The 16,469-nt window shown below is 38.3% G+C and overlaps 1 protein-coding gene and 1 pseudogene across 1 annotated transcript; both read right to left on the bottom strand.

The window, feature by feature from the left end:
- Positions 1–597: 597 nt before the first annotated feature.
- Positions 598–15,881, bottom strand: LOC114042246 (vomeronasal type-2 receptor 26-like). Its single transcript, XM_027860905.1, has 4 exons — positions 15,861–15,881; positions 13,817–14,042; positions 12,826–12,942; positions 598–1,463 (listed from the first exon to the last, which is right to left on the bottom strand). The coding sequence occupies exons 1-4, from the start codon at positions 15,879–15,881 to the stop codon at positions 598–600; spliced, it is 1,230 nt and encodes a 409-aa protein (XP_027716706.1).
- LOC114042248 lies at positions 3,238–3,449 on the bottom strand (annotated as a pseudogene).
- Positions 15,882–16,469: the final 588 nt, after the last annotated feature.

Genomic DNA, 16,469 nt, shown 5'->3' on the forward strand with positions numbered 1-16,469 from the left:
CCACCAGTGGACTTGTTTGAAGGTATACCATAACTGGTGCTGGGTGAAAGACTCTAGGAGTCAGGAGGAGACAGGTGCAAGTGCCTTTTTGAAAGAGGAGTGTTCCAAGGATGGCAATCAACTCTGATTGGCTAACAATTAATAAGAAAATGAATATTATAATGAGGGGCTGGACCTGAACTTTGATTGGGTCATTTACTTCTGTTAGTCCCAGCCTTGAGCAACATATTCAAAGAATTTATCCCCACCCAAACCTGGGTAGAACCAATAGCTGCCCCACCTGGGTGGTTTGGGATAGAAAAGAAGGTTAGCTCAACCTTCAGAGGCTGAGGTCTGGAAACAAGGATTAAAAAAAGGGGGGAAACTGAATGTCTCCAAATCACTGGTTATTAATAATCCTTTCTTTCAGAACAATTAATATGAAAAGAATGACGTGTTTAGTGGAGAACCTAGTAAAGATTTAGATATCACTAATTATAGATTTCTAAGGTTAATATGAATTTTTTTTTCAGGAATCACTTTATTTTGTCAGATGGACCTCCCAGTCAAAGTTTCAAACTGACTTCTTCTATTTGAATCTGCTTTCTGCTTTAAATATTACAAGGTATTCCTCTCTGGTCTCAGAAGGATCACATAACATTTGAGAAGGAAGAGGCAACCTAATAACCCAGCACTGGATGCCAAAATACAGAAGATCTCTACAGTCACCACAGCCTTTCTTTTGGGATTCTGATAGGCAGGAATGAAAGACATCCATACACTGCAGAAGATCAGCATGCTAAATGTGATCAACTTGGCTTCATTGAAGGTGTCAGGAAGATTCCTGGCCAGAAAAGCCACTGTAAAACTTGCCAGTGCTAGGAAACCCATGTAGCCCAGGAAACTATAAAAGGTGATGACAGACCCCATCTCACAAACAATGATTATGTGTCTGGGTTCAGAGTGTGTGTCTAGTCCTGGGAAAGGTGGAGAGGTTCCTAGCCAGATGCCACAGAGAGTCAATTGAATCATAGAGCAGATGAAGATAACAGAATTAGAAATTCTAGGTTTCATCTTGCTTCCTGGTCTTGTGGCTTTGAAGGCCAGAACAACAGTGGTGGTTTTGGCTAAAATAGAAGAAACAGCCACAGTGAACACAATTCCAAATATAGTTTGTTGTAGGAGGCAGGTTGCTGATGTTGGATGGCCAATGAAGAGCATGGAGCAGAGGAAACACAAGGTAAGGGATATTAGGAGTGTGTAACTGATAATCCTGTTACTGGCTTTCACTATGGGAGTGTCTTGAAATTTCACAAATATCACAAGAATCAGAACTGTGAGGAAAGAAAAGGAAAGAGCTATACAAGCTAAAGTCAACCCCAAGGGCTCCTTAAAAGTGAGGAAGGTCACAATCTTTGGGAGGAAATGATTTCTCTCTTTATTTGGATACTTATCCTCTGGACATTTCATGCAGTAGTCCATGTCTGCAAGGAACAAACAATGTCTCAATGTTTTTTATTTATTTAGTTTTAGTTTTCAACATTCACTTCCACAAGATTCTCTGTTCCAAATTTTCTCCCCATATTGTCCCTCTCCCCATCCCAAGATGGCATGTATTCTGACTACCCTTTCCCCTAATCTTCCCTCCCTTCTATCTCTTCTCCCACTCCCCACCGTCTCTTATCCCCTTCCTCTTCAATTTTACTGTAGGGCAGGATAGATTTCTATACTCCATTTCCTGTATGTCTTATGTCTCAGTTGCATTGAAAACAATTTTTTAACATTTGTTTTTAAAACTTTGGGTTCCAAATTTTCTCCCTTCCTCTGTCCCCACCCACCTTCATTGAGAAGGCAAGCAACTCTATACAGGTTGTACATGTGTAGTCATGCAAAACACTTCCATAGTAGTCATGTTGTGAAAAACTAAGTATATTTCCCTTAATCCTATCCTGCCCCCCATTTATTCTATTCTCTCTTTTGACCTTATCCCTCCTTAGAAGTGTTTGCTTCTGATTACCCCCTCCCTCAATCTGTCCTCCCCTCTATCATCACTCTTCTCTTTTGTCCCCTCCCCCCCATCTTCTTGTAGGGTAAGATAGATTTTCATACCCAATTGAGTGTGTATGTTATTACTTCCTTAAGCCAAATCTGATGAGAATAAGATTCACTTATTCCCCTGTTTCCCCTCCAATGTAAAAGTCTTTTCTTGTCTGTTTTATATGAGATAATTTACCCCATTCTACCTCTCTCTCCTTTTCACAGTATAATCCTCTCTCACTCCTTAATTTTATTCTCCAGATATCACCCCTCCATCTTCAATTCACCTTGTGCCTTCTATTTATCTATCTATATATACATTTAATTTTTCCTCTAACTACCCTAATACTGACAAAGGTCTCCTGAGTTACAAATATCATCTTTCCATGCTGGAATGTAAACAGTTCAACCTTAATAAGCCCCTTATGATTTCTCTGTCCTGTTTACCTCTTCATGTTTCACTTGAGTCTTGTATTTGAAAGTCAAATTTTCTATTCAGCTCTTGTCTTTTCAGCAAGAATGCTTGAAAGTTCTCTATTTAGGGGTAGCTAGGTGGTGCAGTGGATATAGCACTGGCTCTGAAGTCAGGAGGACCTGAGTTCAAATCTGGCTGCAGACCAAACACTTGACACTTACTAGTTGTGTGACCCTGGGCAAGTCACTTTACCCCAATTGCCTAAAAAAAAAAGTCCTCTATTTCACTGAATGACCATTTTTCCCCTTGAAGGATTATACTCAGTTTTGCTGGGTAGGTGATTCTTGGCTGTAATCCTATCTCCTTTGACCTCAGGAATATTATATTCCAAGCCCTATGGTCCCTTAATGTAGAAGTTGCTAAATCTTGTGTTATTCTGATTGTGTTTCCACAATACTTGAATTATTTCTTTCTGGCTGCATGCAATATCTTCTCCTTCACCTGAGAACTCTGAAATTTGGTTACAATATTCCTAGGAATTTTCCTGTGGGGATCTCTTTCAGGAGGTGATTGGTGGATTCTTTCAATTTCTATTTTGCCCTCTGGTTCTAAAATATCAAGGCAGTTTTCCTTGACAATTTCTTGAAAGATGATGTCTAGGCTCTTTTTTTGGTTATGGCTTTCAGATAGTCCACTCATTTTAAAAGTCTCTCTCCTGGGTCTGTTTTCCAGGTCAGTTGTTTTTCTTATTTTTTCTTTTTTTCCCCCCCTACATTTTTATACAGGTGGAACATTGAATGATTCCTTCAGTTCAGCTCCTTCAGAGCCAAACCAGGAGGCAGGGACTGTTTAAGTTTCTCTGCCTTCTCTTTGTCTGTGATGACCAGTGTGTACAGATATCTGCTGCAGTGAACCTTAAACTTCACGTTGTCTGGCTTTTCTTGATCTTGACAGATTTGGCATCTTTTTGCCTGGCTGTCAGGAGGAAGTCTTTTATTTCCTCGATTTTTTGGGGCATGGTGGCAGCAGCGGCGGTGGGATGAGGGGCAGTGTGTGGCCTGAGAGTTCATGCAACTGCTGAGGGGCTGAGGAAGATGGAAAAGCCAGTTGTCTTTCCAAAGAGATATTTCACATTGTCTTCTATTTTTTCATTCTTTTGGATTTATTTTACAGTGTCTTGATTTCTTATAAATTCACTAGCTTCCAATTGCTCCATTCTAATTTTTAAGGAAGTATTTTTTTTTTCAGTAAGTTTTTGGACTTCCTTTTCTATTTGGCCAATTTTGCTTTTTAAGGCATTTTTCTCCTCATTGGCTTTTTGGACCTCTTTTGCCATTTGGATTAGGCTATTTTTTAAGGTGTTATTTGCTTAAGTATATTTTTGGGTCTCCTTTAGCAAGCTGTTGACTTGTTTTTCATGATTTCCTTGCATCACTCTCATTTCTCTTCCCAGTTTTTTCTCTACTTCTCTTATTTGCTTCTCAAAATCCTTTCTGAGCTCTTCCATGGCCTGGAACCAATTCATATTTTTCTTGGAGGCTTTGGATGTAGGAACTTTGACTTTGTTGTCTTCTTCTGGTTGTATGTTTTTATCATCTTTGTCACCAAAGAAAGATTCTATGGTCTAACTTTTTTTGTGAGGTTTGGTCATCATCCCAGCCAATTACTTGAGTTATAAACTCTTTGTTAAGGTAGGAGTCTGCTTCCAGTGTGGAGAATGTACTATCTCAAGCTTTAGGGGTTTTGTGAAGTTGTTTTCAGAGATATGTCTAGGGACCTGTAAATTTTCAGTTCTTCCAAGGTGGTATGATCAAAGGTGAAGTGTTTACTCATTTCCTGGCCTGTGTTCTGGTCTATGAGTGACCACAAGCACTGTTTTCTGTCTTGGAACTGTGAGGAGGATTTTCTCTCCACCACCACTACAAGCTCCACCATGCCAGCACTCTTCCTCCCCTCAGCACCACCACCCAGAACTATGACCCAGATCCAAACAGGGCACAGCAAGAGAATCCCGCACCAGCAAAGAGATCCCTGCAATCCCCCTCTGATCAGCAACTCAATTCCCTCTCAATCTGTGGGCTGGAAGCTCTGGAAGCAGCCACCACCCCAGAGCTGTGCTTGGGGACTGGGACTGGGACCCAGCTTCTTTCTTACTGTAGTCACAGACTTCTCCTACTGACCTTTTAAGTTGTGTTTTGCATTCATGGGTTAAGAAGTCTGGAAACCACCACAGCTGCCCATGATTCAGTCCCCTGAGGGCTGCTCCAGGTTCGCTGAGGCCTGTTTTGCCTGAGCACCCATGCCGAACCACATTCCTCTCCCTGCCCAGCTCAATATACCTTTGTGATCAACCATCCAGGTTGTCTTGGGATGGAAATTTGTTTCACTCTGTCTTTTTGTGGGTTCTATTGCTTTAGAATTTGTTTAGAGTCATTTTTTACAAGTATTTGGAGGGGTTTGGGGGAGAGCTCAAGCAAGTCACTGCTTTTACTCTGCCATCTTGGCTCCAACCCCCCACCAATGTTTTATGGTTAATATCCTTCTAGTTTTATATCAGGAAAATAACATCATTTTTTTTTTGTTTTTGTTTTTTTAGGCAATTGGGGTTAAGTGACTTGCCCAGGGTCACACAGCTAGTAAGTGTCAAGTGTTTGGTCTGAGGCCAGATTTGAACTCAGGTCCTCCTGACTTTAGGGCCAGTGCTCTATCCACTGTGCCACCTAGCTGCCACTGAAAATAACATCATTTCAAACCAATCCTGTTGGTTCTACAAGGCACAAAATGCCCTTTTTGCAATACTGAGATTTATTACTGCCAGCATACAACATAAAAAAGTCCATTTTTTTCATTGTCCAAATGTATCCCAATTGGGTAGACTTAGAACACATTTCCTCTCAGAATACACATCCTTCCAGACTGAAAAGAATTCTTTTAATGCATTCTCACAGTGATCATGTAGGTATAGAAAAAAGACTAGTTTAATATGTCTCTTTCCAATATTTCAATATAGTGCAGCATAAGTGAGGTTGCAAATAATCAAAGATTATGACAGAGGTAAAATAATGTCTTATACTCTGTAGTTGGCCAAGTCTTCCTGATGAGGTCTAACAAATCAAATAGAGGCTCAAGGAGGGATTAACAGTGAACATCCAGGACAGGAAGTGATGATCACAATCATCATGTAGAATTTGGTCAAGAATCAAAGTCAAGGTCACCTGGCTATTGCTCCAGTTTCCAGCTAATATTGAACAAAAACAAACCTTTTTATTCTCCTCCAACATGCAGAGAGCACCTCTTCTTTTCTCTGACATCCTTCCCCTTGGGAAAAAATAATTCTTTTGTTTTGACAGTACCTTCCTTTACAAATCAGTTTCTTCCCTCTACACAATTATCTTCCTAATGAGTGATATCACAAACAAATTAGTGGAGCAGGGAAGTAATTAACTATCAGATCTATTGAAGGGGAAAGAGTTCATGACCAGACAAGAGATAAAGAGTTTCCCAGAAGGTAAAATGAATGAATATGATTACATAAAATGAAAAATGTTTTTCCACAAACAAAATCAATGCAGCTAAAATTAGAAGAAGAAAAAAAACCAGGAAAATGTAGAGAACATTTTGACAGCAAGGTTGTCTCATGAAGATTTCCTTTTTAGTTACCTAAAGAAGTCATTCAGGACTTCCTCTTCCAGGAGCCAAGATGGCAAAGTAAAAAGGTAGTCGCTCTCACTCTCCCCTATCAACCTCTGAAAACCCAGAAAATATCACCCCAGAAAAAACCCTGAAACAGCTGAATCAGAAGAAAGATGGGGTGCAGCACTGCAGTAGCCCAGGTAGCTAGAGGAATTAATGGGAAAGGCCCCTCTTACCCTTGGGAAAGGGGAGCAGTATGGAATGGGAGTTGTCCAGCCAGCTAGTGGAAAGACCCACTTTAGCACACCAGGAGGAGATTCTGGTGCCTTGGCATTCTACAGCAAATGGGTCTCCCAGTGCCTCAGCAAAAAATAAGGGAAGCAGCACTACAAAAGGCCCCAGGCAGATAAGCACCCTGCAGCATTCGTCTGAAAGGAGCTGAAGAAAGCAACCTAGAGTTGCCCAAAAGTTCTAGCCTTGCTGATTCCAGCCCAACACCAGGTAAGCTGTCAGAACCCTACAGCCTCCAACTGCCAACCAGGAGGAGATCCCAAAGCCCAGGTGGCTGAACAGGCAAACACCAACAGCTGGACCTCTGAGTGCCTCAGTGAGGGCAGGGGAACCGGTGGAAACCAGCTCAGAAAACCACCAGGTGCCTTGGCATTCTACAGCAAAGGAATCTCCCAGTACCTCAGCAGAACTAAGGGAGGCAGCACTGCAAGGGACCCCAGGCAGATAAACACCCATCTAAAAGGAGCTGAACAAAGCTAAAGGAAAAGCAGGCAACCTAGATTTACCTGAAAGTCCCAGCCTTGGATGATTCCAGTCCAATACCAGGTAAGCTGCCAGAACCCTACAGCCTCCAATTGCTAACATAACAGGCCCCAGCACACAAAGCCAGTGACCAAGACCTAGGCTCCCAACACAAGAAGCTTAGGTCAGTGCCCCCTGCTCCCCAGCAGGAGAGCTTAATCTCTTTAAAGGCCAGGGAATAAAGAAACACCATGATTAAAAAGAAACATACGATAGATTCATATTATGAGAAGAATGAAGATCAAGACAGAAATTCTGCAATTACTTGTTTGTTTTTTTTTTAGTTTTTTTAGGCAATTGGGGTTAAGTGACTTGCCCAGGGTCACACAGCTAGTAAGTGTCAAGTGTGTGGTCTGAGGCCAGATTTGAAATCAGGTCCTCAGGGCCAGTGCTCTATCCACTGTGCCACCTAGCTGCCCCCAAGACAGAAATTCTGAAGAGGACAATATTGTCAACAAACCCACATCTGCAATGTCAGTAGGGAATATGAACTGATCTGAAGCCCAAAAAACCTTCTTAGAAGAGATCAAGAAGGATTTTAAAAGTCAAATGAGTGAAGTAAAGGAGTGCTTAAAAAATACAATTGGTCAATTGGAAAAAAAGCACACTGAAGAAAACAAGTCCCTAAAAAACACAATTGGCCAACTGGAAAAAAAATACACTGAAGAAAACAAATCCCTTAAAAACACAATTGGCCAATTGGAGAAGAAAGTACAAAATCTAACAGAAGAAAACAATATGTTAAAAATTAGAATTGAACAAATGTAAACTCATGACTCCATGAGAGAGCAAGAATCAGTCAAACAGAAATGAAAGAATGAAAAAATAGATGAAAATATGAAATACCTCTTGGGTAAAACAGCTGACCTGGAAAATCGATCCAGAAGAGACAATTTAAAAATTATTGGCCTACATGAAAATCATGATGAAAAAAAGAGTCTGGGCAGTATTCTTCAGGAAATCATAAAGGATAACTACCCTGAAGTCCCAGAACCGGAAGGTAAAATAATTATAGAAAGAATCCACCACTCCCCACCTGAAAGAGATCCCAAATTGAAAATGCCAAGGAATATAATAGCTAGATTCCAAAATTACCAGATTAAAGAGAAAATACCGCAAGCAACCAGAAAGTAACAATTTAAATATCATGGAATCACAGTCAGGATTACACAGGACCTTGCAGCTTCTACATTAAGAGACCATAGAGCGTGGAACATGATATTCCTTAAGGCAAAAGAGCTTGGAATGCAGCCAAGGATCAACTACCCAGTGAAAATGAGCTTGATTTTTCGGAGGAGGAGATGAATATTCAGTAAAATAGAGGACTTCCAAACCTTCCTGATAAAAAGACCAGAGCTCAACAAAAAATATGATTTTCAAGTACAAGATTCAAGAGAGACATAAAAAGGTAAATGGGACAGAAAGATACAATATGTTGTTAATAAGGGCAAACAGTTTACATCCCTACAAGGGAAGATGATACTTGGAACTCTTGAGAACTGTATTGTTATTATACCATGTTAAAGGAGTATACCTAAAGGGGGTGGATATAAATTGACTTTGGTGTAACAATAAAAAAAATCTAATCAAGTGGGTTAAATGGATCCAAGTAAGTGGATTAGTCTGATCTAAGAAAATGTATTGAGAAAGGAAGAGGCAGACAAGGGTAAATATCATTACAGGAAAAGACACAAAAACCAATTATAGCATAGGGAAAGAAGGGAGGGGGATGAGCATTGTTTGAACCTTACTCTCATCAGAGTTGGCTCAAGAAGGGAATAACATAATCAGTTAGGTTTAGAAATCTAACTTGCCCTATAGACAGTAGGAGGGAAAAGGGGAAAGAAAAGGGAGGGGGGATAGAAGGGAGGGAAGAAGGAGTAAGGATAAAGGGGAAGAAAAGGGAAAGAGATAATAGAAGGGAGATGGGACTGAAGGAGGCGGTGGTCAAAAGCAAAACACTAGTGGGGGGGAAGGAGAAAGGAGAAAGAAAAGCATAAATGGGGAAAAAAGAATGGAGAAAAAGACACAGATAGTAATCATAATTGTGAATGTGAATGGGATGAACTCTCCCATAAAACAGAAGTGGATAGCAGAATGGATTAAAAACCGTAATCCTACAATATGTTGTTTACAGGAAACACATTTGAAAAAGAGTGACACATACAGGGTAAAGGTAAAAGTCTGGAGCAGAATATATTATGCTTCAGCTGAAATAAAACAATCAGGGGTAGCAATCCTGATCTCAGACAAAACAAAAGCAAAAATAGATCTTATCAAAAGAGATAAGGAAGGAAACTACATCCTCTTAAAAGGCACCATAGACAATGAAGTAATATCATTAGTAAACATATATGCACCAAGTGGTATGGCATCCAAATTCTTAGAGGAGAAGTTCAGGGAGTTACAGGAAGAAATAGACAACAAAATTATACTAGTGGGGGACCTCAACCTCCCCCTCTCAGAACTAGATAAATCTAACCACAAAATAAAAAAGAAATGAGTCAAAGAGGTAAACAGAACATTAGAAAAGTTAGGTATGATAGACCTCTGGAGAAAACTGAATGGGGATAGAAAGGAATATACTTTTTTCTTGGTGGTACATGGCATATATACAAAAATTGACCATGTACTAGGACATAAAAACCTCATGATCCAATGCAGAAAGGCAGAAATATTAAATGCATCCATTTGAGACCTTGATGCAATAAAAATTATATGTAATAAAGGGCCATGGAAAGATAGACTAAAAAATAATTGGAAACTAAATAATCTAATCCTAAAAAATGATTGGGTCAAACAACAAATCATAGAAACAATCAATAATTTCATTCAAGAGAATGACAATAATGAGACAACATACCCAAACTTATGGGATGCAGCAAAAGCAGTTCTTAGGGGAAGTTTTATATCTCTAAATGCTTCATAAATAAAATAGAAAAAGAGGAGATCAATGAATTGGCCATACAATTTAAAAAAACTAGAAAAAGAACAAAATAAAAATCCTCAATTAAACACCAAATTAGAAATATTGAAAACCAAAGGAAAAATTAATAAAATTGAAATTAAGAAAACTATTGAACTAATAAAGAAGACTAAGAGCTGGTTTTATGAAAAAACCAATAAAATAGATAAACCTTTTGGTTAAATTAATTAGTTGAAAAAGAGAAAGAAGAAAACCAAATTACTAGTATCAAGAATGAAAAGGGTGAAGCTACCACCAAGGAAGAGGAAATTAAAAAAACAATTAGGAATTATTTTACCCAACTATATGCCAACAAATTTGACAATCTTAGTGAAATGGATACATGTTTACAAAAATATAAATTGCCCAGATTAACAGAAGAGGAAATAAAATACTTAAATAACCACCTCTCAGAAAAAGAAATTGAACAAGCCATTGATGAACTCCCTGGGAAAAAATCTCCAGGGCCAGATGGATTTACATGCGAATTCTATCAAACATTTAAAGAACAATTACTTCCAATACTATATAGACTATTTGGGAAAACAGGTGAAGAAGGAGTCTTACCAAATTCTTTTAATGATATAAATATGGTGCTGATGCCTAAACCAGGAAGAGTCAAAACAGAGAAAGAAAATTATAGACCAATTTCTCTAATGAATATAGATGCAAAAATTTTAAACAAAATATTAGCAAATAGATTACAGCAACTTATCACAAGAATAATACACTATGACCAGGTAGGATTTATACCAGGAATGCAGGGCTGGTTCAATATTAGGAAAACTATCAGCATAATTCATCATATCAACACCAAAACTAACAGAAACCACATGATCATCTCAATAGATGCAGAAAAAGCTTTTGACAAAATATAATACCCATTCCTATTAAAAACACTAGAGAACATAGGAATAAATGGAGTCTTCCTTAAAATAATAAATAGCATCTATCTAAAACCTTCAGTAAGCATCATATGTAATGGGGACAAACTAGAAGCATTTCCAATAAGATTGGGGGTGAAACAAGGATGTCCATTATCACCACTGTTATTCAACATTGTACTAGAAACAGCTTTAGCAATAAGGGAAGAAAAAGACATTGAAGGTAATAGAATATTAGAATAGGGAAAGAAAAAACAAAGCTATCACTCTTTGAAGATGACATGATGTTATACTTAGAGAATCCTAGAGAATAAAGTGAAAAACTCCTAGAAAAAATAAACAACTTTAGCAAAGTTGCAGGCTATAAAATAAACCCACATAAATCTTCAACATTTCTATATATTACCAACAAAGTCCAACAGCAAGAGATAGGAAGAGAAATTCCATTTAAACTTACTGTAGACATTATAAAATATTTAGGAGTCTACCTCCTGAAACAAACCCAGGAACTCTATGAACACAATTCCAAAACACTTTTCACACAAATAAAGTCAGATCTAAATAATTGGGAAAATATCAGTTGCTAATATAATAAAAATGACAATTCTACCTAAGCTAATTTACTTATTCAGTGCCATACCAATCAAACTACCAAAAAATTATTTTATAGAGTTAGAAAAAATAATAACAAGATTTATTTGGAAGAACAAAATAAAGAAGTGTTTCACATCAGTTTCTTAATAATGACTTACAATAGTATTCTCCAACATTCCATTTGATCTTAAAGCTACAGTAACAGTATCTGTGTAGGTGATATAAATATTTGAAACAAGAGTTACAACACAATTGAGTTACATGTGTTTCACGGGCTTTCAAGGACCAACTTCTTTACATATAAATATGGCCTGAGCAGGGCAGAGCGAAGTGGGAGAAGCACTTCATTACTCTTAGAAACTACACCTCTCAATACATACTCAGATCACATTTGTTTTCTTATCTGTCATATCACAATGTTGACTCATATTGAGCTTGTGGTTCATTTAAATCCCTTAGATCTTTGCAGAGGTCAAACTCTTGTCTTATCAAGCCTTGAGAAACTAATGTATTTGAGAAACTACTTTTTTTTAAACCCAAGTCTAATAGTCTAAAACTCTATATTTATCCCTAGATGTCCCATGTTATTATTATTGTTTGTCCTTCATTCTTGAAGAGGACTATGACAACAGGGATGTAATGCCATGATATGCAGGTGAATTGGATTTAAGTGAGGGAGGTCTGTGCAAAGACACCAGCCTCTCTTTCTCATCTGAAGCCATTGGATCTGGTGGCCAGATATAGATCAGGAAGACTGGAGATGGCCCTGGATGCAATGGGAGACATTGGCCTTTTTAAGCTAAGGTCTTTAATAGGTCTCAGGTTGACTGAGGCAATGCTCATTAAGTGATTAAGCTAGGTAAGACTTGAGGCAGAGAATGGTGAGAGGGAAGGTACTTGAGACAGGGAGACCAGGTAGGAGACTATTACTAAAATCCAGACAGGACATGATGAGGGCCTTAACTAGGGTGGTGGCTGAATGAGTAGAGAGAAGGGGAGAGTTGTCAGTGATGGTGTAGAGGTGGATCAAATTCAGGAGGGGAAGTTGAGGTCAGAGTTGAGGGAGTTTGGGGAACAAGTGTGGGTGCAACTGTGGAAGCCAAGTATCACAACCAATTCTTGACACATTGCACATCTATTGGGATCAGGTCTTTCCAACCCGACTTCCGTTTTGGAGACCACTAATCTAGTCCACATCTCTCTACCTTTACCACACACACATACACACACACACACACACACACACACACACACACACACACACACACAAAACCAAGAGAGACTCTGTCAAATCCTTTGCTAGAATCTATGTTGTCTAGCAGCCCCTTCAGAAAGGAAACGAGGCCCATGCTGGCCCTAGGTAATTACTGCTTCCTTTTTGATATGCTCACTGACCAACCCTTTAATCTGGAAGGTGGTGGGTTCCTCACCACTCATTCTGTTCCCCTATCCTTGTGGAGGTGTTCTGTAGGTTTTAGAGAGTAAAGTTATCTGTAGATACTTGCCTCTCTGATTGGAAATTTCCCCCTCTGCACATTGGGCACAGTCAAAACAGCAGATAGGCTTTCCTTCTTGAAAAATCTTCTTGAATCCAGAATTACAGCTCTCACTACATACAGATTCTGGAAGAACATGAGCAAGTAGGAGCAATAAGGAACAAAAATACATGAGGGTTGCAATTCGTCATTGTAAAGGGAAAGATGTTAATAATGTTGGTTTGGTATGAGCTAAGGAAACATATTGAAGATGAGCTACAGGAATTATATCTCATCTACTTGTTCTTGAAAATGAGGGCCATGTAGGCTGCTATGTGGCAATAAAATTTCAATTGGTTTGGAAAGCTGGAGCCTTAGGTTGTAGCCACAATTTCTTGGTCTCTTTGAGCCTTTGAAATTCCTTGGATCTGAGTTTCCCCATTTAAAAAAAAAAGAGCAGGTGTCAGCACTTCAGACATTCTAAGATGACTTTCACGATCTTATATTATGTGAAGTTATATGTAATGTAAGTAGCAATTCTCAGGACGATGAAATAAAAACAAGCAAGAGACCTAAAAAGCATTCAATCAATGTCTACATGGAAGGTTTTAGAAGATTTAGTAATATGAGGGGAAATGCCTGTCCAGTAAAGTCCTTTGGAAAACTAATTCCATGCAACTTACCTGGGAATTAAACCAATTCAGTAAATCAGTCCAATCATGTTTTTGGCTCCAAAGAGATATGTGTTCAGGTTTATACATATATACATATATGTTTGCATGTATATGTAAATGAGTGTATGTACTGCATTAATTGGATGCTTTGGCATTTGAGTGATGTAAAATATTGGAAATATCTATATGTTGGCTTTTTTTCTTTCTCATCTAGATTTTTTGCTGTAAAAGGAAAGGAGTTAAATCTAAGGAGAAACTCACACGACTTATTGAGTCTTGTGGAGGAACCCAAATGGTTAAGGCTAATTCATGTGACTGGAAATGAAATTTTGATACTCAAATTTTACTGACCTGTGAATTACCCCATACTATGGAATTCCTGGATATGGTGAAATTGTGATGCAGCAGAGTCCTGGGAATAAACTGCCTAACTTTTACCAAAACTTCAGGTTCCTTAAAGAAGACCAAATAGTTCATGATGTCATACTTAGCCTCATTGTTCCTTCTCTCATTCAAAACCACCTTATCTCCAGCACTGTTGTTAAACTGCAGGTTCCTCAGAGAAGAGTGGAACTAAATCAGAAGAGAAATCTCAATCACTCCTTGCCTGGATGTGGAGATAAGAGTCTAGATATCAAAATCTGAGAATTGTGCAGAAAATTAAACAATTAATTAACTGATACATTCATTCACTCAACAAACATATGCCCAACCCCCTACTGTGTACAATGTCCTTGGCTGGATGATGAATATTTTCAAGTTACCAGAATCTAATGATCTGAGATCTATGATATTCCTTGAAGGTAAATTTTTTTATATATCTGTTTTTCTGATAGGATATCTCTAGTAGGAAAATTCAAGGATTCGCAAAGTTTTGAAGGTGTTATCATCTTGTTAGCATTCCAAACAGTGCCTTGAATAAAGTAGGTATTCAGTTTATCCTGTTTAAAGTTGAGTATGCAGAAGGAGAAATCATTAAACCATATAACAATTTGGCCACATTTAGCTGGTTCAGCTTTGTAAATCAGCAAAGGAGAACTCTGGATGGAAAGTTTTTATATAATATTTTCTATTTATATTACCTGACTATTCTTCTTCCAAAAATGGATAAGGGTGAAAATATGAAAAATTAAACTGTATTTCCATACTGCAAAAATGGTCAACAAGCCTGTGGCTCTGTAGCTTCTGCATTTGAGTGTGGTGAAATAAAGGCTGTCCTCTACACAACATACATTTGTTACCTTGTGTTGAGGTATGGGAACTGTGGATCCTCTTAACTAATTTCATAGACCCCCAGACATGACAATATTTGGAGATTTCTCAGAATATATTCTTGATGGTGGCATAGCAATCCAAGAAGAACATAAACCTTTGAGATAGTCTTTAAGACTAGATCCATTTTCTGGAAGAGTCATAGACTGAGGAACATTGGTTATTGGGATAGGAAAGGGAGTAATAGACTAAGAGAGTGCAACTAACCCTTTCTGAAGGGGATCATCAGTGCAAAGGAAGGGCACAGGATGAGACATGATAAAGTGCCCCCTCACAAAAAAATGATCACTAATTTTAATAAACATATTGAAATTTATCTCAAACTGAATCCAGAATGTTCTCCATTGTGCTAGAATTTTAAAAGACATAGCCTGCAATGAAAAGAGGAAATTCGTCTCTTCAGTAAGAAAAGCCTTCATGTCTACATTACCATTATGGCCACAAACACACATTAACTACTTCATGCTGATCCAACAAATACAATTCATGTAAGAACTAAATGAGCTTCTTGAGAGTAAGAGGAGGTTTCATTTCAATTTTTTAAAATATTTACAGTACTCAAAGGGCAGCTAGGTGGCACAGTAGATAGAGTTCCTGCCTAGAAGGCAGGAGGACCTGAGTTCAAATCCAGCCTCAGACACTTGACACTTACTAGCTGTGTGACCTTGGGCAAGTCACTTAACTCTGATTGCCTCACCCAAATATATATGTATATCTATTGATATAGATGTATAGATATATGTATAGATATAGATATACACACACATATATGTTTACAGTACTTAACTATGATATCTTGGTCTCTGTTGATGATTATTACATTTTGTTTAAAGGAAGTGGCAACTTTTCCAAGAGGAGAGATGTCTACATTTCAAAGGTACATTTCAACCTGGTGTTTTTGCTTCTTAGTTATTGTAGGTATTTTCTATGGAAAGTGGGGATCACTCAGAACTGAACCAAAAAATGTTCCTCCAGGTTTACTTTGCCCAATTTACGGGACTATCTGGAGCAAACTACTGTGCCCACACCATTATTTGCTTGAGTGAGCCCTTCTCATATGTGAATCAATTCAGCTCATCTCTAAAGATGCTTTCTGAACACCTATCGTATGTCACTCACTTTGCTAGATGGTGAAAGCATCCTAGCATCACCAAATATCTGTGGATGTCTGATTTTCTCTATTAGGTGTGTATTAACAATAAATAGAACTTTTATTAGGCCTTCATGGTGAGAAAATACTCTGAAAACTCTAAAAAAAAATGTCAGGCTGTGAACTTCCTATTTCTAGATCCTAGTATCTCAAATTCAAATTGTTCCAAACTGAAGCTATCCTCTTTCTCTTCTAAACATGGCCCATCTGCAAATTCCTCATTTCTATTTTGGACACTATCATCCTTCTTGTCATAAAGGCTCATAGTTTCTGAGCCATCCTTTCCTCTTCTCTCCATACAATCAGTTGCTAGGTCTTTTTTTCTTGACTTCCTTAATAAATCTCAAATTTGTTCCCTTTTGTCTGCCCATGCAGATATTACCCTTGTTCGAGTCTATATCACTTCTCACCTGAACTATTGTTATAGACACCTAAGTTGTTGCCTGCGGAACTTTAATTGGAACTAGTTGTAATTCTGTTCTAGGACTTCGTGGGGACTCCTAAATTCATCCTGACCTCAGGGGACTTTTACATTCACTCCTGCATCAGCACCAATACATCCCACCTATATGTGGCCT

This window comes from Vombatus ursinus, unplaced genomic scaffold (assembly GCF_900497805.2).
Source record: "Vombatus ursinus unplaced genomic scaffold, bare-nosed wombat genome assembly UNPS02014322.1, whole genome shotgun sequence".
Taxonomy (NCBI): domain Eukaryota; kingdom Metazoa; phylum Chordata; class Mammalia; order Diprotodontia; family Vombatidae; genus Vombatus; species Vombatus ursinus.

Bases quoted from the DNA above. Each gene is read 5' to 3' on its own strand.
- LOC114042246 (XM_027860905.1), bottom strand. From the start codon at position 15,881: ATGCTTTCACCATCTAGCAAA. The intron at 14,043-15,860 runs GTGAGTGACATA...CTTCTGATTTAG, and splicing joins TGCTTTCACCATCTAGCAAA to TTCCACTCTTCTCTGAGGAA. The intron at 1,464-12,825 runs GCAAGTATCTAC...TGTTCCTTGCAG, and splicing joins GGAAATTTCCAATCAGAGAG to ACATGGACTACTGCATGAAA.